The 25,409-nt window shown below is 53.1% G+C and overlaps 1 protein-coding gene and 1 long non-coding RNA gene across 3 annotated transcripts in view; one reads left to right on the plus strand and one right to left on the minus strand.

Annotated features, from left to right (window-relative positions):
* Positions 1–14,239, minus strand: part of LOC101957842 (uncharacterized) — a 33,772-nt gene extending 19,533 nt beyond the window's left edge. For both annotated transcript variants that reach the window (XR_013433971.1, XM_078037376.1), the window contains exons 1-2: positions 14,042–14,239; positions 11,415–11,574 (exon numbers count right to left, since the gene is read on the minus strand). Coding sequence is in view for 1 of the 2 variants with exons in the window: in XM_078037376.1 (XP_077893502.1) it covers positions 11,415–11,472 (58 nt within the window). In the remaining variant the exon portion in view is untranslated. The remainder of the gene's footprint in view (positions 1–11,414; positions 11,575–14,041) is intronic.
* Positions 14,240–14,405: 166 nt separating this feature from the next.
* Positions 14,406–15,926, plus strand: LOC144374616 (uncharacterized). The gene is made up of 2 exons (XR_013433972.1): positions 14,406–14,591; positions 15,662–15,926. It is a non-coding gene; the product is annotated as an uncharacterized LOC144374616 (long non-coding RNA).
* Positions 15,927–25,409: the final 9,483 nt, after the last annotated feature.

The following is a 25,409-nucleotide window of genomic DNA, read 5'->3' on the forward strand; positions in this document are numbered from 1 at the left end:
TGTGATGGGTCCCCCTCCTGGAGGGGAGACTTCCCTCTAACCTGGCTGTGACAGCATGTGAGCTCCCCCACACACAGGTGGGAGGGGTAATCAAACTGAAGGGGAAATTCCCCTCTTCCCTTTCTGCCATGTATATGAGCTCTCTCTGACACCCAGGTGGGAGGGGTCACCGGCCTAGAGGGGCTAGTGCCCACTACCCTGGCTGCAGTGGTATACTACTCCCTTCCCAAACCCAGATGGCAGTGGTCTCCCTCCTGAAGGAGCGAGTACACTCTACCCTGGCTGCAGTGGTATACTAGCTTTCCTTGACACCAAGGTAGGAGGGTTCTTCTGCCTGGAGAGCCAAGTCCCCTCTACCCTGGATGGGGCAGTATACAACCTCCCCCTGACACCCTGGTGGGAGGGTTTCTCGCCTGGTGTGGCAAGTACCCTCTACCCTGGCTACAATAGTATATGAGCTCCCCTTGATACCCAAGCGGGAAGGATATCCCATCTAGAGGGGTAAGTGGCCTCTATTTTGGCTAAGTGGTATACAAGCTCCCTGAGACACCCAGGTGGAAGGGGTTTCCCATCTGGAGGGGCGAGTCCCCTCAAACCTGGCTACTGCAGTATAGGAGCTCTGCTGACACCCAGGTGAGAGGAATCTCCCACCTGGAGGGTAGAGTCCCCTGGACACTGCCTGTGGAGGTATAGGAGCTCCCACAGACACCCAAGTGGAAGGGGTCTCATGCCTCCAGGATAAAGTCCCCTCCACCCTGGCTCTGGAGATATAGGAGCTCCCCCTCACACCCAGGGGGAGGGGTCTCTTGCCATGAGGGGAAAGTTCCCTCCACAATGGTTTTAATGAGATAAGAGCTCCCCTTGACAAAAAGGTGAAGAGGGTCTGCTGCCTGGAGGGGCGAGTCCCTGCTACCCTGGCTAAGGTAGAATACAAGCTCTCTGAGACACCCAGGTGGAAGAGGTCTCCCACCTGGAAGAGCGAGTCCTCTATACACTGGCTACTCCAGTATAGGAGCTCTCCTGACTCCCAGTTGGGAGGAGACTCCCACCTGGAATGTAGAATTCCCTGGACCCTGCCTGTGGTGGTATAGGAGCTCCCACTGACACCCAGATTTTAAGTGTCTGGAGGAGCAAGTCCCCTGCACCCTGGCTTTGGAGACATAGGAGCTCCCCCCCACACATCCAAGAGAAAGAGGTCTCTTGCCTTGAGGGGCAAGTCCAATCTACAATGGTGCAGCAGTATAAGAGCTCCCCCTGACAACCAGATGAAAGGGGTCTTCTTCCTGGAGAGGTGAGTCTCTGCTACTCTGGCTGCAGCTGTATACCTGCCCTGTATACCTGTATACCAGGCTGGAGGGGTCTCACACTTGGAGGGGCAAGTACCCTCTACCCTGGCTAAGGCAGAATTCAAGCTTACCATAGAATCAAGATGGGAGGGGTCTCTCGCCTGGAGGGGCGAGTTGGTTCTCCCCTGGATGCTGCTCTATAGGAGTTCTCAGAGACACCCAGGTGGGAGGGGTCTCCTCCCTGGAGGTGCATGTCCCTTCTACCCTGGCTGCAGTGGTGTAGGAGCTCCCTCTACTCCCAGGTGGGAGGGGTTCTGTGACAAGGAGGGGTGATTCCCCTCTCCCCTGCCTATGGTGGTATACGAGCTGCCCTCCACTATACCCATGTGTGAGGGGTCTCCAATATGGAGGGACGAGTCCCCTCTACTCTGGCTGCTACAGGATATGAACTCCCCTTGACACCCTGGTGAGAGGGGTCTTCCGCCTGGAGGGGCAAAAACCCTCTACCCTGGCTAAGGTGTTATACAAGCTCCTGGTGACACCCAGTTAGGAGGGGTCTCCTTGCTGAAGGGGCGAGTCCCCACTACCCTGGGTGTTCCGGGTTATCCCGCCTGGAGGGTTAAGTTTCCCCTAACCTTATTGTTGCAGTATAGAAGCTCCCCTGGACACCCAGGTGAAAGGGGACTCTACCCTGGAGGGGCATGTCCCCTCTACCATGGCTATGGTGGTATAATATGGCCCCCTGACACCCAGGTGGGAGGCTATCCTGCCTGGAGGGGCAAATGCCCTCTACCCTAGCTGTGGAGGTATACAAGCTTCCTCAGACACCCAGGAGGGAGGGGTCTCCCGCCTGGAGTGGCAAGTCCCCTCGACCCTGGCTTTGATGGTATACAAGCTCACCCCAGCAACCAAGTGGGAGGGTTCTTTCACCTGGAGGGGTGAGTCCTCACTACTTTGGCTGGTGCTATATAAGAGCTCCCAGGACACCCACCTGGGAGGCATCTCCCGACTGGAGGGGTGAGTCCCCTCTACCCTGGCTGCAATGGTATATGAGCTCCATTCAACACCCAGTTGGGATGAGTCTTCACCTGTAGAGGTGAGTCACCTCCAACATGGCTATGGTGGTATACAAGATCCCCCAGTCACCTAGGTGGAAGGGCACGAGTACCCTCTAACCTGGTTGGAGCCTTGCACTAGCTCCTCTGATACAGGGTTGGGAGGCATCTCCTGCCTGGAGGGGCGAATCTCCTCTACCCTGCCTGCGGAGGTATAGGAGTTCTCCCAGACACCCAGGAGGGAGAGGTCTCCTGCCCTGAGGAGAGATTCCCCTCCACCCTGCATGTGGAAGTATATGAATTCCCTCAGACATCCAGGTGAAAGGGTTCTCCCACCTAGAGGGGCAAGTCTCTGTTACCTTGGCTGCAGCTGCATAGGAGCCCCCTGTACGAACCATGGTCAGAGGAGTCTCTCGCCTGGAGGGGCAAGACCCTGCAACCCTGGCTGTGGCAGTATAGGAGGTCTCCTAACTCCCAGGTAGGAGATTTCTTCACCTGAAGGGGCGACAGACACCCAGGTGCATGGGGTCTCCCGCCTGCTGGTGCCAGAATACACTGTACCTTGGTTGGGGCAGTGTACTAGCTCCTCCAACAACCAGTTGGGAAATGTCTCTTGCCTGGAGGGTAGAGTCCACTCTACCCTGCCTGCTGAGGTATAGGAGTTCCCACAGAAACCAAGGAGGGAGGGGTCTCCCGCCTGCTGGTGCCAGAATACACTGTACCTTGGTTGGGGCAGTGTACTAGCTCCTCCAACAACCAGTTGGGAAATGTCTCTTGCCTGGAGGGTAGAGTCCACTCTACCCTGCCTGCTGAGGTATAGGAGTTCCCACAGAAACCCAGGAGGGAGGGGTCTCCCTCATGGAGGAGCTAGTCCCCACCAGCCTTCATGTGGAGGTATAGGAATTCCCTAAGACATCTACGTGAAAGGGGTCTCCACCGCCTTGAGGGGTGAATCACTGTTACCCTGGCTGCAGCTGTATAGGAGCCCCCCCCCCCGTACAAAACCAGGTGGGAGGATTCTCTTGCCTCGAGGGGCAATTCCACTCTACATGGGCAGAGGTAGAATTCAAGCTAGCCTGGACACCAAGGTGGAGGGTTCTTTTGCCTGGAGGAGCCAATCCGGTATACCCATGCTGCAGAGGTATAAGAGCTCCACAGACAATCATGTCCCTTTTCATTCACCCAGGCCCAGGTGCTAGCACTTGGCTCTCCATTACTTGGCCCAGCTCTTTTCTTGAGCCCCTGGCCGCCCTTTTCGAGGACTCTGTCCATGTCCTTTGGTTTCCAGCCCCTTTTACCAGCCTCCTCCTGTGCTGGGTGTGGGTGGGGGAGCTCATATACCACTGTATCCCGGGTAGAAGGAACTCCCCCTCTGTTACCCTTATGCTGAGGTATCCTGGCACTGCCCTGACCCTCTGCTCCCCCCGCTTCTTTCTAACCTGGGCTGCTCAAATGAGTCCTGGCTGCCCACTGACCCAACCAGAAACTCTGCACCACAGGTATCACCTCATAGTGCCCGCTTTTTCCCCTCCTTTGGTCCAGGTCCCTCCCTGAGGATCTACTCACCTGGGGAAAAGGAGCGAAATTGGCTGACCTCTGCATCCTGAATGCTCCCAGTGGGAAATAGCCCTGCCACTCGCCTATGTCCCCTTTACTGCCTGAACCTTGATTCCTGGCAGTAAACATGTGACTTTCTCTGAACCAGTCCTGAGAAATCCTCTCCCTTCTCTCCAGTGCCCCCTTGCCTTGCATGCTGCCCCAACTCCAACTCAGACTTCCCTCACCTAGATCTATTACGCTCCAGTCCCAGGGCCTGGCTGCTCGCCTGAACCCCTGACCCCTTTTCACATGTCCTTTACCATAGCATGGAGTCTCTTTGTGTCCGGTCTGATCTAGGGGCCTCTTGCTTGTGCCCCCCAGCAGGCGCCTCCAGGTGCCCCTTGTGCTTTTCTCTTTCTTATTGTCCTCATGCAAACCCTTCCTCGCCTTCCTCTCGCAAATTCCTCTGGCCTTCTCTTTGAGTCTCTCATCCAAGAATGGTCGAGTGGGTACCTTTTCTAGGCTGCTGCCTTGGGTCCTGGGTCTCGCTTCTCTGAGCACCCAACAGAATCCCCCACCATGCCCTGCTGTCACCCTCCTCCTGTCCCCCTTCTCTTTCCAGGCCTCCTTTGCCAGGTCCCTGGCCCTGGATTCTAATCTGCGCCAGGGAGCCTTATTGAAAACAGAGCCCTGCCTCTTGCCTGGGTCCCTTGCTCTTTTAGGGTGCTTGGTCCTGCACCCAGAATCCTAACACCTTGTAGTGGCCCTTGGCCTGTACCTGACTGCCCCTGTTGGATCTCCTCCCTTCCCATGCAAGTATCACTGTCCTGAGCCCCCTGCCCCAGCCCCAGCCCTTGCCTCTTCATTCCCTGTCCTGGTTTCCTGCTTGAGCCTCTCCTGGCCCTTCTTACCTAGAGTATGCCTGGGCATTGACTGTGGGCCCATTTCATGGGCTGCTTCCCTGCTCTCCCTGGTCTTCCTGCACTGCAGTCCACTAGTGCCTCCTGCCTGCTCATCTATACCCTTCCCTGTTCTCCCTTGGAGTGGGCCCTACTCTAGGTCCCTAACCTGGGCTCCTTATTGGGGTCCAGGCCATACACCAGCAGCACCCATCCTATGGCCCTTCCCTCTGTGCCCTTCTTTGGCCCTCCTTTTATTTCTGTCCCTGCCAAGCCCCCTTTACTGATCCCTTTCCCAGGATTCACAACCATGCCAGGTGAGTGGACCTGGCCTATTGGCCCTCCTGGATCTCTAAGGAATAAGTAGCCCTGCCCCTTGCATCGCTCCTTTGGCCTTCTTCAGTCTGGGTCCTGCTCCCCAATCCTGACACCTATCTGTGCACCTGGGCCTTGAGCCTTTCTCCCTGTGTGCCACCAGCTCCCCTATCTCCTCTCTCTAGCCTCCCAAGAAGTGCTCTGGTCCAGGTGCCTCCCTGAGGATCTACTTACCTGGGGAAAGGAGTGGAATTGGCTGGTCTCTGTACCCTGAATATTCCTATGGGAAAAAGAGCCCAACCCCTTGCCTGGGCCCCTTTGGCTGCCCGAACCCTGAGACCTGGCAGTGGATGTGGCTCTTGTGCAGAACTTGCTCTGCTTGATCCCCTCCCTTCCCTCCCCTGTCCTCTCCCATTGCATGCTGCCCCTACCCCAACCTATCCCTCCTGAACCATGACGCTTTGCACTTGAGTCTTCAGGCCTGGCTCCTCACCTAGGCCCCTGACTACGTTCGTTCAACGTGTGGGGAAGTGTTGCATGGCTTCACGTGGCATCTTTTTGTGTTGGGTTGGATTCAGGTGCCCCTTTCTTGTGCCACCTACCTCACTACTTTTGGTGCCCCTTGTGCTGACCGCCTGCCAGTTGTCTCTTCATTCTCACATTGCCCCTTCCTCCCCTTCCCTGTTTTCCCCTTATGAAGTCCTCTGCTTCTTGTGTCTCTTATTATCTTGGGTCAGGTGGGTCCCTTGCCTGTACTCCTTGCTTGGTTACTGGCTCTCGCCCCTCTCCACACCCACTGTGACCTCAAAACGAGCCCTCCCCTTGCTAACCTTCTGGCCCCCTTCCCTTGCCAGCCACCTTTTCCCAGTCCCTGGTCCTGGATTCTCATCTGTGCCAGTGTATCTTATAGAAAACAGAGCCCTGCCCCTGGCCTGGGCCCGTTGCTCTCCCTAAGTCTTTGGTCCTGCCCCAGAACTCTGAAACCTGGCAGTGGCTTGGGGATTTGATCCTGCCTGCACCCTGCTAGATTCACAGCCTTCCCTGCCCACACTTGTCCAGTTACCTGAGGCCCCTTACCCAGGCCTTGGCTCTTCATTCGCTGTCCTGGCTCCTCCTTTGAGCCTCTGGTGGCCCTTCTTGCTCAGTGTTTCTCTGGGCTTTGTGTGTGGGCCCCTCTCTAGGGCTGCTTTCCTGCTCCCCTTGGATTCTCTGTACTAGTTCCCTAGTACAGCCCCACCTAACCAACTCCACCCTTCCATGCTCTCCTGTGTCCTGGGCCCTCTTCTAGGTCCCTAACCTGGTCTCCTTTCTTGTATTCTGGCCCACATTTCACCCACATCAATCCTCAGACCCTTCAGGTTTTGGCCCTCCTGTCATCCCAGACACTGCCTGGCCCCTTTTTCTGTTCCCTTTCCCAGGATACTCACCCAGGCCAGGAGACTGGACCTGGCCTTTGGCCCCAGGGGCTCCATTTTGTTAAACATAGCCCTTCCACTTGCATAGGCCATTTGGCCTCCCTCAGCCCAGGCCCTGCTCCCAGACACTGACAACCTGCAGTGGGCCTGGGCCTTGAAACTACCTCCTTTGCACTACCAGCTCCTTCCCTTGCCTCTCCCCTCACCAGCCCTGTCTGTTTTCATATGTCTTAACCCAGGCCCTTGCACTTGGCTCTCTATTCCTAGGCCTGGCTTTTTGCTTGAGACCCTGGCTGCCCTGCTCAAGGATCTTGCTCATGTACCTTGATTTCAGGCCCCTTACTCGGGGCCCTGTTATGCTTTCCTTCTGTTTTTCTTCTGCTGTCATATCCTGGCACTGCATGGACACTTTCCTCCATTACTTCTGCCAGACTGGGCTCCTTGATTGGGTCCTTGCTCCCCACCAACACCCTCCCCCTTCATCTGGACGAAATGCATTTCCTCACAGTGTCCCCCCTTTTGCCCTCCTTTGCTTCTGGTCCCTCTCTGAGGATCTACTCACCCAGGGCAGGCTACTGGCCTCTACATCCTGAAATCTCCTTATGGAAACACAACCTTGCCACTCACCTGATTTCCCTTACTGAGAGAAACCGGAAACCTGGCAGGGGAAGTGTGCTTTGTGCCAAACATTCTCTGCACAATTCCCTCCCTTCCCTCTCCTGCCCTCTGGCCTTCAATGTGGCTAAAACCGCAACCCAGCCTCCCTGTCCCTGAACCTTCAACTGAGCCCCTGACTGTATGTCAGAGTCCCATGGCATCGTGTGGCTTTGCCTGATGTCATTCCATTTTAGGACCCGTAGCGTGCTTCTCTTGGTTTGCCCTGTGCATCCAGCTGACTACTCCTTTGCATTTTGCCCCTTTTTTCCCATCCCCTTGTGTTTTAACTGGGCACATCCAGAGCCTCCTGCTCTTTGGGTCCCTCATTTGTGGTCGGTCAGATGAGACCCTTGCCGGGGCTCCTTGCTTGGTTCCTGGCTATGGGCCCTCTCCACACCCACCATGATCCTGTGCAGTGTTCTCCTGTTGCCATTTTCCTGGGCCCTGTCCCTTGCCAGGACCCCTTTGCCCATTCAATGGCCCTGGATTCTCATTAGGGCCAGTGAACAGAGCCCTGCCCCTCGCCTGGGCTCCTTGCTCTCCTTTGACCCTTCGTCCTAAACATGGAACCTGGACACCTGGCAGTGGCCCTGGGCCTCAAGCCTGCCTGTTGCCTTTCAGATCCCCTGCCTTCCCTCCCTGGCCCTACACTGTCATGAGTCCCCTGCCACAGCATTGGCCCTCCACTCTGAATTCCATGGCATGGCTCATCCCTGGTGCGTCCTGTGCCCCTTCTTGCTCCCAGCATCCCTGGGCTTTGACTTGCACACCTCGCTTGGGTTGATTTTCTGCTTTCCTTGGCTTCCCATTCTTGCAGAACCCTGGTGGTGCCTGCCTGCCCAGTCCTACTCTTCCCTGCTCTGCCCTGGCATGGGATGACATCTAAGTCTCTAGACTGGTTTCGTTTCTGGAGTCCTGGCCCCCAACCCAACAACACACATCTTCTAGCCTATTCTGCTATTCCATTTTTTGGACCTCCTGTTGGCCCTGTCCCTACCTTAGCCCTTTTGCTGATCCCTTTACAAAGATGCACACCAGGGCCAGGGACTTGACAGGCCTTTTGGCCCTTTGAGCTCCCTTTGAGAAAATGTAGCCCTGCCCCTTTCCTGGGCCCTTTAGACTCAATCAGCCTGGGCCCTACTCCCCCAACACTGACACCCAGCAGTGGACCTGGTCTTTGAGCCCTGTTCTCCCTGCACCACCCGATCCCATTTCTATTCTCCTTCCTCTCCCCAGCCCTGTCCGTTTTCATGAGACATCAGCCTATGTCCTGCCACTTTGCTCTCCATTTCTTGGTCTCCTCTCTTGCTTGAATCTCTGGCTACACTTCTTGAGGATCCTGTCTCTGCCCTGTGATGTCAGGCCCATTTTTCTGGCCCCTCCTGGGCCTCCCCTCTGTTCCCCTTGTACTGTGATATCCTGGAAGTGCCTGGATCCTCCCCTCCCCCTGTTTCTCCCTAGCCTGGGATCCTTGAAGGGATCCTGGCTCCCCACAAACCCCACCCCCAATTTCTGAAGCAAGATATCCTCTCACAGTGCACTCCGTTGGCCCTCCTTTGGTCCTTGTCTGTCTGTGAGGTTCTACTCACCTGGGGCAGAGGAGTGAAATTGGCTTGCCTCTGGGCCCTGAAGGCTCTCTATGGGAAACACAGCCTTGCCCCTCACCTGGGCCCCATTCGCCTTCCAAACCTTGACATCTGTCAGTAGACTTGGGTCATCTGCTGACCTTGCCCTGCACAATCATCTCTCTTAACTCCCCTACCATCTAGCCTTGCATGATACACCTACCCCAACCCAGTCCTCCCTCACCCTGACATTTTGCACCCCAGTATCCCAAACTCACTGCTTGCCTGAGCCCTGGACTACATTCATCATGTTGTGTGGCATCGCATGGTGTCACTTCACATTGGGCATTACCTAGGGTCCCTTGCTTGGGCCCCTAAATGCACTCCACTGGGTGCCCTTTTCTCTGCCCTCTGTTTCCACATCCTAGTGCCAACACTTCCTCTTCTTCCACTTGATTTCCCCTGGAGTGCTTGCCTTCTGTTTCTGCGGTTTCTACTGCTTTGTTGATGGGATCAGTACCTTTCCTAGGATCCTGGCTCTAGCCCTCTCCACACCCACCATGACCCTTTCACCTGCTCTCCCTTCATCCTCCTCATGTCACCCATCCCTTGCCAGGCACCTGTCTGGGCAGCACACCTCATGGGAAAGAGAGCCCTGTCCCTAAACTGGGCCTCTTACTCTCCCTGGGCCCTTGGTCCTACTCTTAGAAAATTGAGTCCTGGCAAAGCCCTGGGCCTGGAGCCTCCTTCCTCACTGCTGTATCTCCTGCTTTCCCTCCTCTGCCATGTCCACTGTCCTGATCCCCCAGCCCCAGTCCTGGCCATTTTCTCACCATTCTCTGGCCTCTTTCCTCACTTGAACCTCTGATGGCTCTTCTTGCTCTCAGCTTGCTTCTCATTTGGGCTGCTTTCCTGCTCCCCTTGGCTTCCCTGCATGGCAGAAACCTAGTGCTGCCTTCCTGCACAGGCCTCACCTATCCCTGCTCTTTCAGAATGTGGCCCTCCTCTAAGTCCCTTGCCAAGTATCTCTGTGGGGGTCCTGCAACCCCCCATAAACAGGCATCCTCAGGCACTTCCTGTTGTGCCCTGCTTGCGACCTTCTGTTTTCACTGTCCTTATGGTGCCCCTTTTCCTTATCCCTTTACCAAGATGCTCACCATGGCCATGGGACTGGACCTGGACTTTGGTCCTGCAGGCTCTCTTTGAAAAAATGTAGCCCTTCCCCTTTTTCTGGACTCTTTAGCCTCCCTCAGCCCAGGCCCTGCTTCCCAACCCTTACACCCATCAGTGGACCTGGGCCTTGAGCCCTACTCTCCTTGTTCCACTCGTGCCCCTTCTCCCCTCCCTCCCCTTACTAGTCCTGTTGGTTTTCATGGAACCCTGCCCTTGGATCTCCATTCCGGGGCCTGGCTCCTTGCTTGAGGCCACCCTTCTCCAGGATTCTGTCCTTTTCTCTTGATTTCAAGCCCCTTTATCGAGCCCCCTCCTGTGCCTCCCCTCTGTTCTCCTTGTATTGAAGTGTAACCCCCATCTTCCACAGAAAACTCTTAAATGGGCTTCTTCAGAATTCTTCACCATGGCTGTTTTTAGGACTGTCAGAAAAAGTCTCTGCAAAAGAATTCAATGTTGCTTAACTTCCTATTTTCCTATTGCCCTGTTTTACTTTGTCACTGGCCGAGAAGATACCAGCATTACAGGTGCTAGCACACCTTACTACTTTTTCACAAACATATCAAGTATAGTAGTTTGTAGAAATGTGCAAACAAGGCTGTTGGCCTTGAGCTTGGCTTCATAGAAATGTCTACATTTTAAGGATATGTTACCAACCTACCTCCATGGTAACAACTGGCAGGGAGAGAAAAAAATGGAGAAAAGAATTTCTCTCCATCTCAGTAGTTCTCCTTGAAGAGTTAACTTGCCAAAAACAGTGAAAGAAAAATCTGTTTTTATGTGAACTTTTTCAGACTGTGAACTTCTGAACCCCTCCCCTTATATGTTGGGTATTAAATTCTGAAACTCCCTGAACGCGGGTTTCATGGGATTGATTGATTATGCAAAGGCCGTACCCTCTGAGCCTGGCTGCAGCCAAATAAAACTGTTTCCTGCTATGTTCGGTGTCTTGCCTCATTTGTCCCTACAACATTTGTGGGGACCAGATGGGACAGAGGAGGTAGGGAGGGCTATTGTGCCTCTCTTGTATCAACGGACCCACTTTTCTGGGGGGGGGGCACTGCATTCTCCTTGGCACATCCAGGCCACTCTTGGTCTGAAGGGGGATCAACTTACCCAGCACCCTGGGGCTTCCATCCAAGAGCACAAAGGGACCCACAGGCAGCAAAAACCAGAATTAGGGTTTTGGGGCACTGCCCAACTGAACAGTTAGGACCTGGGTACATTTGTTTTTGAAGACAACCTCACTTCCCCTTCAAGGCCTAAGTGGGTGAAATAGAGGCTTGATCAACCTCTGTTGAGTCCCGAGTTTTCTCCAAAGTGGTTAGAGCTGAAACAGACCCAGGGAGTTGCCCTAGTAGACTGTTTTCTGGGTCAGTGAGCAGAGGGGAAACCATGACACCCGTTTTGTTTGGTTAGGAAATGTTGAAATTTGGGCAGTATAAAAATTTATTTCTGACCATGTCTGTGGGAAAAGTATGCAAATGAGATGGACAAAGGGAAGGTTTCTTACCCAACTCCAGAGCTAAAATGAGTGTGGAGTCTTGATCTGAGGTTCCATGGCACATCATACAGTCTATGGTGCAATTTCACCGACCCACATGTACCTTGAGAAACTGAAGCAGGAGGGTGAGGACTTACAGGCCAGGATGGGCAACATAGCCAGTCCCCATCTGAAAATCAAATTTAAAGAGCTGAGGATGAAGAACAGAAGAATGAATTAAACACTATTATCCTATGTGCATATATGACTACAGGACTGGTGTGAATCCACATCAAGTACAACCAGAAAAAGGAGCAGTTACACTCTATCTATGTGTGCCATGTATAACTAATAAAAACAAATTTAAGTAAATAAATAATTTATGTCAAAGTGGGGCAGGGGGGCTTGGAACATAACCCAAGATTCGATATCCTTAGGTTCTATAAACAAATGCCTTTTTGCTTTTAAAGTAATTATTTTCACCAAACACAGGGAACTGTTAAGTGATTATTCTTTCCCCTCAAGTATAATATTCAAAAATAGAAAACAAATGCTTTCAAAAGTGTTCCTCTTACTAGGGACAGTGGCACAGGCCTTGTTAGAATGGCCTTAGGCCTGAGCCTAAGTAACTTCATTTTAAAAGACCTGTAGTTTCACCAGGCACATCCACAAATCCCTCCAGTAAGGCCTCAAACAAGTTACTTCCCCTCACCCTGATAAAGAGAGTGAAACCTCTGGCAGCCTGTCTTTGCCTGAAAAGAGAGAAAGGCAAGAAAATCAGGGTGGAGATGACCCCAGGGTAAATGATGTCACTAAGAAATAAAGTGGTAGCTGATAAGGATTGAAAGGGTGATCAAAAGCCCCAAAATTTAGTATAAATGATAGAGCTGATGAACAGGAATTCAGCCAGCTGAAACAAGGATGCACTTAAGCTGGAGTGCCTGCTGAGGACCTGACATTTCATCACTTGGCATCTTTCCAGAGTCCCTGTGAGATTCTCAACATTCTCAAACTCTACTGCCTTCTCTGGACCTTGGTGAGAGCTGCAACTCCTCTCTTCAACTTCCTCCTTAACTGGTCATCTGTTCCACCAGGAAAAGCCTGCTTTGGTTCCAGACATGATCACCTTGGTCTGAGTGAGTATGCATCAGCTGGACTCAAAGCCTAAGACATAAGACCTTTGAACTTAGCATGCAGAGGGAATGTCTGACATTAGCCTTTCATGATTGTGTTTTGCAATGCTTAGAATGAATATAGAATTGTTTGCTGGGAATTAATTAAGCTAGAATTGTTTGCTGTGAATTGATTATGTCTATTGCAGTGCCTACATTAAGGATTGTTGTTTTCTTGATTAAGAACCTATACAGTTAAACTGTATTGAGTAATTTGAGTGAATAAAGCATTGAAAGGGACAGAAATGTGTGGACATTCTCTATTTCTCCCCTTGACTACATAAGTCAGTTTTGCCCCTTGGATATAGGCCTGTAATCCCAGAAACTTTGGAGGCTGAAGCAGAAGCCAGATTTACAGATAGGTAGTTTGACAAATTGGTTCTAATATTGTGTATGATGAATAAAACAGAGGCCATTATAGAGAATGCAGTCCTGGAAACCAGAGCAGCATTTGAAATATTAATGTCCCCAAGGCCTGAATTCATTCTAAGGAACTGTTAATGAAACAGCTCCCAGCAAACAGGGAAGTGCTAATCCAAAAGCCACCCCAGGCCCTTCCTGCCCAGATTACTCCTCCATCCCACCTATCTCCCACTTTTTTGGACTTTCCCACCTGCATTCTATAACTGCAACATAATGAGAAACAAAGTGTGGGAAAGCAGAAAGAAGACTTTAGCTATAAAAGAGGGAAGACCTCCCCCTTACAGGGATTCCACCTTTTGGGTCCCCTTCTTCCTGCAGGGAGAAGTCTTTTCTGCTGTCGTTTAATAAACCTTCTACTTTCCACTCTACATTTGCCTTGGTGTACTTCTCTGGTGTTATACTTCAGCATTCGGGGAAGCAAAGACTCATCACTAGTAAACAGCAGTAACAGAAGGATCACAAGTTGGAGACCAGCTTCCACAACAAGTGGGTGCAGATCTCAAAATTCAGTAAAAGTGGAGGCTGGGGATGTGGCTCCCCAAGTTTGGATCCCCAATTAAAAAAAAAAAGAAATATTCTTTCCAATATTTCACTAGATGAAAAGTGACAATTAGCGGACGGTGTCCATTTGAACCCAGTGGGAAGAATGAATGTCTGGGTAAACTGTGAGGTGGAGGGAAGGTGGTGTTTTAGAAGGCAGGAGGTGCCTGCAATTTGGAGGACCTACAGCAGCCTCCAGAGGAGCTCCACTGGGAGAAGCAAGGTGCATTTGTGGCCCTGCTTCCTACACGTTGGGAAGACTGGGTCGGGCCACCAGTAGGGAGCAAAGGGGACACCAGAGACCTGTGCCGGGGTTCCAAACTCAGGGAACCAGGGGACAGGGTCCAGGCCATCCTCCAGCGGGGACTCTGCCACGTTCAGCAGCTCACCTCAAAAACCCAAAACCCAGCTCACCCCATGAGACCAAGGGACAGGGCCACCGGCCAGCAGGGACTCTGCAGTGCTCCCCAGCTCACCCGCACACCAGGTGACGCATACCTTCAGCCCTGGTCTCAAACTCACCATTTTTGTCTTCTGTGGTGACCCGGCGTCCTCTCGCGGAACCTCCAGGAACCCAAGATGGGGGGCGGGGGGGGGGGGGCGGACACAGGCTGCTCAAAGCCACCTGAGACCCTGGAGCAGAGAACTCTCAGATAGAAGGATAAGGAACGGAGTCGCTGAGGAAGAAAAGCCCGCGATATTGCGGAAGCCCGCCTTCCTCTCCCTCTGCTCACTGATTGGAGAGTTTCCCCAGCTTCCCGGATAAATAGCCTCCTGGCCCGCCTCTGCATCGTGACTGACAGCTAACATCATCCAATCACTAGGTGAAACTGGGCAGAGTGACAGATTCTTAGCCCCAGCCCTTTTCAGGCGGAGCTTTTCAGCTGTGCTGGGAACTAATGCAGGTGGGAAGCCTTGGTTTAGCCTCTGGTACGGAGCTGAAACTATCACTGAGCTACGCTTCAGCCATAGAGTGCTTTCCCAGCATGGCCAAGGCCCTGGGTTTAAACCTCAACACAAAAACAAAGCACATTTTCTCAGGGAGGCTGAGACTGGAGGCGCGCAAGGTCAGGTCAGTGTCTGCAAACAGTGAGACCCTCTCTCTCTCTCTCTTTTTTTTTTTTTTTAATTTTTCTTAAGTTGTAGATGATACAATCTTTACTTATTTCTTCTTATGCGGTGCTGAGAATGGAACCCAGTGCCTCATGTGTGTGAGGCAGGCATTCTACCACTGAGATAAAACCCGAGCCCCAAGAGACCCTATCTTAAAATAAAATGAAAAGGGTGGGGATGTAGCTCAGAGGTCCAGGTCAAGCCCCACTGGGTGTATATATATGACCTCAGGCAAATTAGAAAGACACTCTCCAAATTTTTGAAACACTTTTTAAAGATATCATATATATCACACATATATATGATATTTACTAATGAAACAATTTGAAAATTATTTTAGTAATTCTCATTACCTCCTGGCCTCTGATCTTTGAGGAGGCAGCCTGAGTTATAAAAGGAAACATTTGAGGTTGGGGCTATGGCTCAGTGTTCCATCCCCAGCAGAGAAAGGGGTGGGGTTGGGGGAGGCAGGCAACCCTCTAAAACAGCAATGTGCAGCGGAAATAAAATGGGTGCCTTGTGCTCAATGTAGATAGTCTACATTCTACTATTTTCAATTCTGATGTACAGACCTGACTCTGCTAATCCCACAAGTCTGGTCAGCTGTTTGCCCTAAAAGCAAAAAAGAAAAGGTATTGATTGAAAGTAGAAAAGGAACTTTGACCAGTGCAGCTACACCAGGTACACAAGGAAACCCTGTCCTTACCCTGTGTTCAGGTGCTGACAAGGGCTTTGAGATTTTCTAGAATGGGAAATCATTGTCATGAATGTAAAGGGAAAATTGTATGTAGGAGTTTGTATTTATAGTAAAATAATAATATTGTATTATTATTGCAATAGGTGATATGCAAATAATATCATAACATGTAAAATTGTATTAAGTTAGGCTTCAGGCATCTGTAGTCTCATAACATGTCTGTGAGCTCTAGCTCATTTGCCCCTTGAAACATGTCATTCTATTGCACAGACTGACCTCATTATTTTCTCTCAGTATAAAGTCCCCCTCTTTTCTACCCTTTCCATGTCAAGGTTTCAGATGCACCAACATTTTCAGGAAAAGCCACAAGCCCATCTGCATCCTGCCTAAGAAGCAACGTACCCCCAGAAGCTGACCCAGCACTCTCAGCTTCCTGGGTTTTATCTGATAGTTAAACCAGAAAGAAATATTAACCCTGCTCAGCTCTGCCAGAAAGCTCGAATATAAAACATAAAAATTTGCCACTTGGGGCCAATACAGCCTATCATATTAACTCCCAAAATGGAAAGTAAATACAATTTGATTCTCTTCTCTTAAGTTGGACTTTGTGAAGTCTTTCACATCCTGCACAGTGTCTCACATTCATTCTACCTAAAAATATTGCCCATGGACAAGGGGGGCTCTTGTGTAAAAAGTGTGGAAACATGGGCACATAGCTGCCCAGAGCTGAGAATTGAATTCCAGGTGCATTTATTGTCCCCCATGTAGAGATTGAATTGAGGGCGGGGGCACTTTAGCACTGAGCTATATCCCCAGCACCCCTTTTCATTGTGGTTCAAACAAGGTGGGTGGGAGCATAACCGTGATGGATCTGAGAAAATAACCCCAAATGGTGACTCCAACCTGTTATCAGACCAATGAGGAAATAAGAAGTACAAGCATGGTGGTGCAGGACATTAATCCCAGCATCTCAGGAGGCTGAGACAGGAGGATTGCTTTTTCAAGCCAGCATCAGCAAAAATAGGGTGCTAAGCAACTCAGTGAGATCTTGACTCTAAATAAAATACAAAACAGGGCTGGGGATGTGGTGAAGTGGCCAGGTGCCCCTGGATGAATGGAAGAATGGGTGAATGGGTGGAAGGATGCATGGACTGATGGGAAGATGTATGTATGTCTGAATGGATGGCTGGATGTATGGGTAGATGGGTGGGTAAATACACAAATCCATGATGCATGGAAGAAAAAATGGGCAGATGGGTGGAAGGAGGATTGGCTGGTACATAGACAGATGGATAGATATATAGACAGATGCATGCTGATGGATTTGAGTAAAGATAGTGATTTGCTAATCCTGAGAATAAACTGCTCAGAAGAGAATACAATTCTACAAGCCTGTATGACATCATGTACACAGTTTAGCCAAAATAAGAAAAATCCCCACACTCTCTAAGATCCTTTGGCCTTCAAAGTCCCCCATCAAAAGACCATCTCTTTTTCCCCCATTTTGGCTGTATCTACCCCACACCCCACTAAGATAATTTTTTCCCTAGTCCCCAGTCATACTGGGGATTAGGGTTTCTGCAAACTCAGGATACGCAAGTGTCTTTTGGACCCAATGCTTTCAAATCCTTTGGGTCTGAACTCAGCAGCTCCCCCCACAACAAGGTGGGAAGGGTCTACAACCGGATGGGCAAGTCTCCTCTACCCTGGCTATGGAGCTATGCAAGCTCCCCCAACACCCAGGTAAGAGGGGTGTCCCCCCTGGCGTGGGGAGTCCCTGCTAACTTAGCTGTGGCAGTCCAACATGCAGGTGGGAAAGTTCTGCCTGGAAGTGCAAGTCTCCTCTATGCTGGTTGCAGAGGTACAGGAGCTCCCCCAAAACCGAGGTGGGAAGGGTCTCTCAACTGGAGGGGCAAGTTGCCTCTACCCTGGCTGCTGGGGTATATGTGCTCCACCTGACACCTAGGTGGGAGGGGACTTCTGCCTGGGGGAGGGGGTGATTCCATTCTACCCTGGATGCAGTGGTATACCAGCTCTACCTTACACCCGGGTGGGAGGGGTCTTCTGCCTAAAGGGGTGACTCCCCTCTACCCTGGCTGAGGGGGTATACCAGCTCTCCCAGGCACCTAGGTGGGAGGGGTCTCCAGCTTGGAGGGGCAAGTCCCCTCTACTCAGTCTGCTGTGTTATAAAAGCTCCCCCACCCACCCAGATGGGAGGGTACTCCTGCCTGAAGGGCAAGTCCCTTTGATGCTGGTTGCACTGATATACTAGCTTTCCCTGACACCCAGGTTGGATGGGTTTCTCGCTTGGAGTGGGGAGTCACCTCTACCCTGGCTGCAGTGGTATAGGAACCCCCTCACACACCCAGGTGGGAGAGGTCTCACGCCTGGAGGGGCAAGTCTTCTCTACCCTGGCTAAGGTGCTATACAAGCATCCCCCTACGCACAGGTGGGAGTGATCTTCCGCAGGGACAGGCAAGTTCCCTCTATCCTGGCCAAGGTGGTATACAACCTCCCCAAGAAACCCAGGTGGGAGGAGTCTCCTGCCTGGAGCAGTAAGTCCTCAGTAACCTAGCTGCAGAGGTATACGTGCTCCACCTTTCACACCCATATGGGAGGTGTCTCCCGACTGTAGTTACTAGTCCCCTCTATCTTGACTGCAGGTGTATAAGATCTGCCTCTGACACTCAGGTGGGAGGGGTCTCTTGCCAGGAGTGGCAAGTCCCCCTCTACCCTGGCTGCTGCAGTTTAGGAGTTCCCGTTACAAGCAGGTATGAGGAGTCTCCTGCTTGGTGGGTAGAGTCCCCTCTACACTGCTTGCGGTTGTATAGGAGCTCCCTCAGAAACCCAGGTGGAAGGGGTCTCACACCTGGAGGGGCAAGTTTCCCTTACCCTGTCTGGCGGTATAGGAGATCCTGCTGACACACAGGTGGGAAGAGTCTCCTGACTGGAGCAGCAAGTCCCCTCTACCCTTCATGGGGAGGTACACTAGCTCCCTCAGACACCCAGGTGGGAGGGGTCTTCCGCATGAATAAGTGAGTCTGCTCTATCCTGTCTGTGGTGGTATATGAGTTCCCCACTGACACCTTGGTGGGAGGGGTTCTTCGCCAAGAGGTGCAAGTACATTCTACCATGGCTTTGGTGGTATATGAGCTTCCTCAGACACCCAGGTGGGAGGGGCCTCTTGCCTGAAATGGCTAGTCTTCTACCCTGGCTGCAGTGGTATAGGAGATCCCCTCTACACCTAGATGGGAAGGGACTCAACCTGGAGGGGCAGATATGCTCTACCCTGACTAAGACACTATATAAGCGTCCCCTCCCCCCGCACACACAGGTGGGAGTGGTCTAAACATTGACAAGCAAATCCCCGAGGTGGCATACAAGCTTCCCAATAAACCCAGGTGGGAGGGTTCTCCTGCCTCGAGGGACCAGTCCCCAGTACCCTGGCTGCAGAAGTATATGAGCTCCCCTTGATACCCAAGCTGGAAGGATATCTCGTCTAGAGGGGTAAGTGGCCTCTATCTTAGCTAAGTGGTATACAAGATCCCTGAGACACCCAGGTGGAAGGGTGGAAAGGGTTTCCAGCCTGGAGGGGCAAGTCCCCTCAAAGCTGGCTGCTGCAGTATAAGAGCTCTACTGACACCCAGGTGAGAGGAATCTCCCAACTGGAGGGTAGAGTCCCCTGGACACTGCCTGTGGAGGTATAGGAGCTCCCACAGACACCCAGGTGGGAGGGGTCTCATGCCGCCAGGATAAAGTCCCCTCTACCCTGGCTCTGGAGATATAGGAGCTCCCCCTCACACCCAGGGGGGAGGGTTCTCTTGCTGTGAGGGGAAAGTTTCCTCCACAATGGTTTGGGTGAGATAAGAGCTCCCCTGGACAAAAAGGTGAAGAGGGTCTCCTGCCTGGAGGGGCGAGTCCCTGCTACCCTGGCTAAGGTAGAATACAAGCTCCCTGAGACACCCAGGTGGAAGAGTTCTCCTACCTGGAAGAGCGAGTCCTCTATACCCTGGCTGCTGCAGTATAGGAGCTCTCCTGACTCCAAGTTGGGAGGAGACTCCCACCTGGAATGTAGAATCCCCTGGACTCTGCCTGTGGTGGTATAGGAGCTCCCACTGACACCCAGGTTTTAAGTGTCTGGAGGAGCAAGTCCCCTGCACCCTGGCTTTGAAGACATAGAAGCTCCCCCACACACACATCCAAGAGGGAGAGATCTCTTGCCTTGAGGGGCAAGTCCCATCTATAATGGTTGCAGCAGGATAAGAGCTCACCCTGACAACCAGATGAAAGGGGTCTCCTTCCTGGAGAGGTGAGTCTCTGCTACTCTGGCTGCAGCTATGTATCTGCCTGCTCCAACACCCAGGCTGGAGGGGTCTCACACTTGGAGGGGCAAGTACCCTCTACCCTGGCTAAGGCAGAATTCAAGCTTACCATAGAATCAAGATGGGAGGGGTCTCTCGCCTGAAGGGGCGAGTTGGCTCCCCCCTGACTGCTGCTCTATAGGAGTTCCCAGAGACACCCAGGTGGGAGGGGTCTCCTTTCTGGAGAGGTGTGTCTCTTCTACCCTGGCTGCAGTGGTGTAGGAGCTCACCCTACTCCCAGGTGGGAGGGGTTCTGTGACAAGGAGGGGCGATTCCCCTCTCCCCTGCCTATGGTGGTATACGAGCTGCCCCCCACCATACCCATGTGTGAGGGGTCTCCAATATGGAGGGATGAGTCCCCTCTACTCTGGCTGCTACAGTATATGAACTCCCCTTTACACCCTGGTGAGAGGGGTCTTCCGCCTGGAGGGGCAAGAACCCTCTACCCTGGCTAAGGTGTTATACAAGCTCCTGGTGACACCCAGTTAGGAGGGGTCTCCTTGCTGAAGGGGCGAGTCCCCACTACCCTGGGTGTTCCGGGTTATCCCGCCTGGAGGGTTAAGTTTTCCCTAACCTTCTTGTGGCAGTATAGGAGCTCCCCTGGACACCCAGGTGAAAGGGAACTCTACCCTGGAGGGGCATGTCCCCTCTTCCATGGCTATGGTGGTATAATATGGCCCCCTGACACCCAGGTGGGTGGCGTATCCTGCCTGGAGAGGCAAATGCCCTCTACCCTAGCTGTGGAGGTATACAAGCTTCCTCAGACACCCAGGTGGGAGGGGTCTCCCGCCTGGAGTGGCAAGGCCCCTCGACCCTGGCTTTGATGATATACAAGCTCATCCCAGCAGCCAAGTGGGAGGGTTCTCCCACCTGGAGGGGTGAGTCCCCACTACTTTGGCTGGTGCTATATAAGAGCTCCCAGGACACCCACCTGGGAGGCATCTCCCAACTGGAGGGATGAGTCCCCTCTACCCTGGCTGCAACGGTATATGAGCTCCTTTGACACCCAGTTGGGATGAGTTTCACCTGTAGAGGCCAGTCACCTCCAACCTGGCTGTGGTGGTATACAAGATCCCCCAGACACCTAGGTGGGAGGGGTCTCCTACCTGGTGGCACGAGTACCCTCTAACCTGGTTGGAGCTGTGCACTAGCTCCTCTGATACCCAGTTGGGAGGCATCTCCTGCCTGAAGGGGCGAGTCCCCTCTACCCTGCCTGCAGAGGTATAGGAGTTCCTCCAGACACCCAGGAAGGAGAGGTCTCCCGCCCTGAGGAGAGATTCCCCTTCACCCTGCATGTGAAGGTATATGAATTCCCTCAGACGTCCAGGTTAAAGGGTTCTCCTGCCTAGAGGGGCGAGTCCTTGTTACCTTGGCTGCAGCTGCATAGGAGCCCCCTGTACGAACCATGGTCGGAGGGGTCTCTCGCCTGGAGGGGCGGGACCCTGCAACCCTGGCTGTGGCAGTATAGGAGGTCTCCTAACTCCCAGGTGGGAGATTTCTTCACCTGAAGGGGCGACAGACACCCAGGTGGGTGGGGTCTTCCGCCTGCTGGCGCAAGTACACTCTACCTTGGTTGGGGCAGTGTACTAGCTCCTCCGACAACCAGTTGGGAAGTGTCTCTTGCCTGGAGGGTAGAGTCCACTCTACCCTGCCTGCTGAGGTATAAGAGTTCCCACAGAAACCCAGGAGGGAGGGGTCTCCCGCCTGGAGGAGCGAGTCCCCACCACCTTCCATGTGGAGGTATAGGAATTCCCTAAGACATCTACGTGAAAGGGGTATCCACCGCCTTGAGGGGTGAGTCACTGTTAACCTGGCTGCAGCTGTATACGAGCCTCCCCCTACAAAATCAGGTGGGAGGATTCTCTTGCCTCGAGGGGCAATTTCACTCTCCATGGGCAGAGGAGAATTCAAGCTAGCCTGGACACCAAGGTGGAGGGTTCTTTTACCTGGAGGAGCCAATCTGGTATACCCATGCTGCAGAGGTATAAGAGCTCCACAGACAATTGTGTCCCTTTTCATTCACCCAGGCCCAGGTGCTAGAACGTGGCTCTCCATTACTTGGCCCAGCTCCTTGCTTGAGCCCCTTGCCGCCATTTTCGAGGACTCTGTCCATATCCCTTGGTTTCGGGCCCCTTATACCAGCCCCCTCCTGTGCTGGGTGTGGGTGGGGGAGCTCATATACCACTGTATCCCGGGTAGAAGGGACTCCCCCTCTGTTACCCTTATGCTGAGGTATCCTGGCACTGCCCTGACCCTCTGCTCCCCTTGCTTCTTTCTAACCTGGGCTGCTCAAATGAGTCCTGGCTGCCCACTGACCTGACCCCAAACTCTGCACCACAGGTATCACCTCATAGTGCCCGCTTTTGCCCCTCCTTTTCTCCAGGTCCCTCTCTGAGGATCTACTCACCTGGGGAAGAGGAGCGAAATTGGCTGGCCTCTGCATCCTGAATGCTCCCAGTGGGAAATAGCCCTGCCACTCGCCTATGTCCCCTTTACTGCCTGAACCTTGATTCCTGGCAGTAAACATGTGACTTGTTCCGAACCAGCCCTGAGAAATCCTCTCCCTTCTCTCCAGTGCCCCCTTGCCTTGCATGCTGCTCCAACTCCAACTCAAACTTTCCTAACCTAGGTCTATTACCCTCCAGTCCCAGGGCCTGGCTGCTCGCCTGAACCCCTGACCCCTTTTCTCATGTCCTTTACCGTAGCATGGAGTCTTTTTTTGTTGGGTCTGATCTGGGGGCCTCTTGCTTGTGCCCCCCAGCAGGTGCCTCCAGGTGCCCCTTGTGCTTTTCTCTTTCTTATTGTCCTCATGCAAATCCTTCCTCACCTTTCTCTCGTGAATTCCTCTGTCCTTCTCTTTGGGTCTCTAATCAAAGAATGGTCGAGTGGGTCACTTTCCTAGGCTGCTGGCTTAGGTCTTGGGTCTTGCCCCTCTGAGCACCCAACAGAATCCCCCACCATGCCCTGCCGTCACCCTCCTCCTGTCCCCCTTCCCTTTCCAGGCCTCCTTTGCCAGGTCCCTGGCCCTGGATTCTAATCTGGGCCAGGGGGCCTTATGGTAAACAGAGCCCTGCCTCTTGCCTGGGTCCCTTGCTCTTTCTGGGTGCTTGGTCCTGCACCCAGAACCCTATCACCTGGTAGTGGCCCTTGGCCTCTATCTGACTGCCCCTGTTAGATCTCCTCCCTTCCCATGCAAGTATCACTGTCCTGAGCTTCCTGCCCCAGCCCCAGCCCTTGCCTCTCCATTCCCTGTCCTGGTTTCCTGCTTGAGCCTCTCCTTGCCCTTCTTGCCCAGAGTATGCCTGGGCATTGACTGTGGGCCCATTTCATGGGCTGCTTCCCTGCTCTCCCTGGTCTTCCTGCACTGCAGTCCACTAGTGCCTCCTGCCTGCTCATCTATACCCTTCCCTGTTCTCCCTTGGGGTGGGCCCTACTCTAGGTTCCTCACCTGGGCTCCTTATTGGGGTCCAGGCCATACACCAGCAGCACCCATCCTATGGCCCTTCCCTCTGTGCCCTTCTTTGGCCCTCCTTTTATTTCTGTACCTGCCAAGCCTCCTTTACTGATCCCTTTCCCAGGATTCACACCCACACCAGATGAGTGGACCTGGCCTATTGGCCCTCCTGGATCTCTAAGGAAGAAGTAGCCCTGCCCCTTGCCTGGGCCCTTTGGCCTCCTTCAGTCTGGGTCCTGCTCTCCAATCCTGACACCTATCTGTGCACCTGGGCCTTGAGCCTTTCTCCCTGTGCGCCACCAGCTCCCCTATCTTTTCTCCCTACCCTCCCAAGACCTGCTCTGGTCCAGGTGCCTCCCTGAGGATCTACTTACCTGGGGAAGAGGAGTGGAATTGGCTGGCCTCTGTACCCTGAATATTCCTATGGGAAACAGAGCCCAACCTCTTACCTGGGCCCCTTTGGCTGCCCGGACCCTGAGACCTGGCAGTGGATGTTGCCCTTGTGCAGAACTTGCTCTGCTGGATTCCCTCCCTTCCCTCCCCTGTCCTCTCCCCTTGCATGCTGCCCCTACCCCAACCTATCCCTCCTGAACCATGACTCTTTGCACTTCAGTCTTCAGGCCTGGCTCCTCGCCTAGGCTCCTGACTGTGCTCGTTCATCGTGTGGGGTAGTATTGCATGGCTTCATATGGCATCTTTTTGTGTTGGGTTGGATGCAGGGGCCCCTTTCTTGTGTAAACTACCTCACTACCCTTGGTGCCCCTTGTGCCGCCCGCCTGCCAGTTGTCTCCTCCTTCTCACGTTGCCGCTTCCTCTCCTTCCCTGTTTTCCCCTTGTGCAGTCCTCTGCTTCTTGTGTCTCTTATTATCTTGGGTCAGGTCCGTCGCTTGCCTGTACTTCTTGCTTGGTTACTGGATCTCACCCCTCTCCACACCCACTGTGACCTTGAATCAAGCCCTCCCCTTGTCTACCTCCTGGCCTTCTTCCCTTGCCAGCCACCTTTGTCCAGTCCCTGGTCCTGGATTTTCATCTGTGCCAGTGCATCTTATAGGAAACAGAGCCCTGCCCCTGGCCTGGGCCCGTTGCTCTCCCTAAGTCTTTGGTCCTGCCCCAGAACCCTGAAACCTGGCAGTGGCTCAGGGATTGAATCCTGCCTGCACCCTGCTGGATCCACAGCCTTCCCTACCCACCCTTCTCCAATTACCTGAGGCCCCTTCCCCAGGCCTTGGCTCTTCATTCCCTATCCTGGCTCCTCATTTGAGCCTCTGGTGGCCCTTCTTGCTCAGTGTTTCCCTTGGCTTGGTGTGTGGGACCCTCTATAGGGCTCTTTCCCTGCTCCCCTTGGATTCTCTGTACTAGTCCCCTAGTGCAGCCCCACCTTACCAACCCCACCCTTCCATGCTCTCCCATGTCTTGGGCCCTCTTCTAGGTCCCTAACCTGGGCTCCTTTCTTGTATTCTGGCCCACATTCCACCCACATCAATCATCAGACCCTTCAGGCTCTGGCCCTCCTGTCATCCCTGACACTGCCAGGCCCCTTTTTCTGTTCCCTTTCCCAGGATACTCACCCAGGCCAGGAGACTGGCCCTGGCCTTTGGCCCCAGGGGCTCCATTTTGTTAAACATAGCTCTTCCACTTGCATAGGCCATTTGGCCTCCCTCAGCCCAGGCCCTGCTCCCAGACACTGACAGCCTGCAGTGGGCCTGGGCCTTGAGCCTACCTCCTTTGCACTACCAGCTCCTTCTCTTGTCTCTCCCCTCACCAGCCCTGTCTGTTTTCATATGCCTTGACCCAGGCCCTTGCACTTGGCTCTCTATTCCTAGGCCTGGCTTTTTGCTTGAGACCCTGGCTGCTCTACTCAAGGATCTTGCTCATGTACCTTGATTTCAGGCCCCTTACTTGGGGCCCTGTTATGCTTCCCTTCTGTTTTTCTTCTGCTGTCATATCCTGGCACTGCATGGACACTTTCCTCCATTACTTCTGTCAGACTGGGCTCCTTGATTGGGTCCTTGCTCCCCACCAACACCCTCCCCCTTCATCTGGACGAAATGCATTTCCTAACAGTTTCCCCCCTTAGGCCCTCCTTTGCTTCTGGTCCCTCTCTGAGGATCTACTCACCCAGGGCAGGCTATTGGCCTCTACATCCTGAAATCTCCTTATGGAAACACAGCCTTGCCACTCACCTCATTTCCCTTACTGCGAGAAACCTGAAACCTGGCAGGGGAAGTGTGCTTTGTGCCAGATATTCCCTGCATGGTTCCCTCC

The sequence above is a fragment of the Ictidomys tridecemlineatus genome, unplaced genomic scaffold (assembly GCF_052094955.1).
Source record: "Ictidomys tridecemlineatus isolate mIctTri1 unplaced genomic scaffold, mIctTri1.hap1 Scaffold_775, whole genome shotgun sequence".
NCBI classification, from domain to species: domain Eukaryota; kingdom Metazoa; phylum Chordata; class Mammalia; order Rodentia; family Sciuridae; genus Ictidomys; species Ictidomys tridecemlineatus.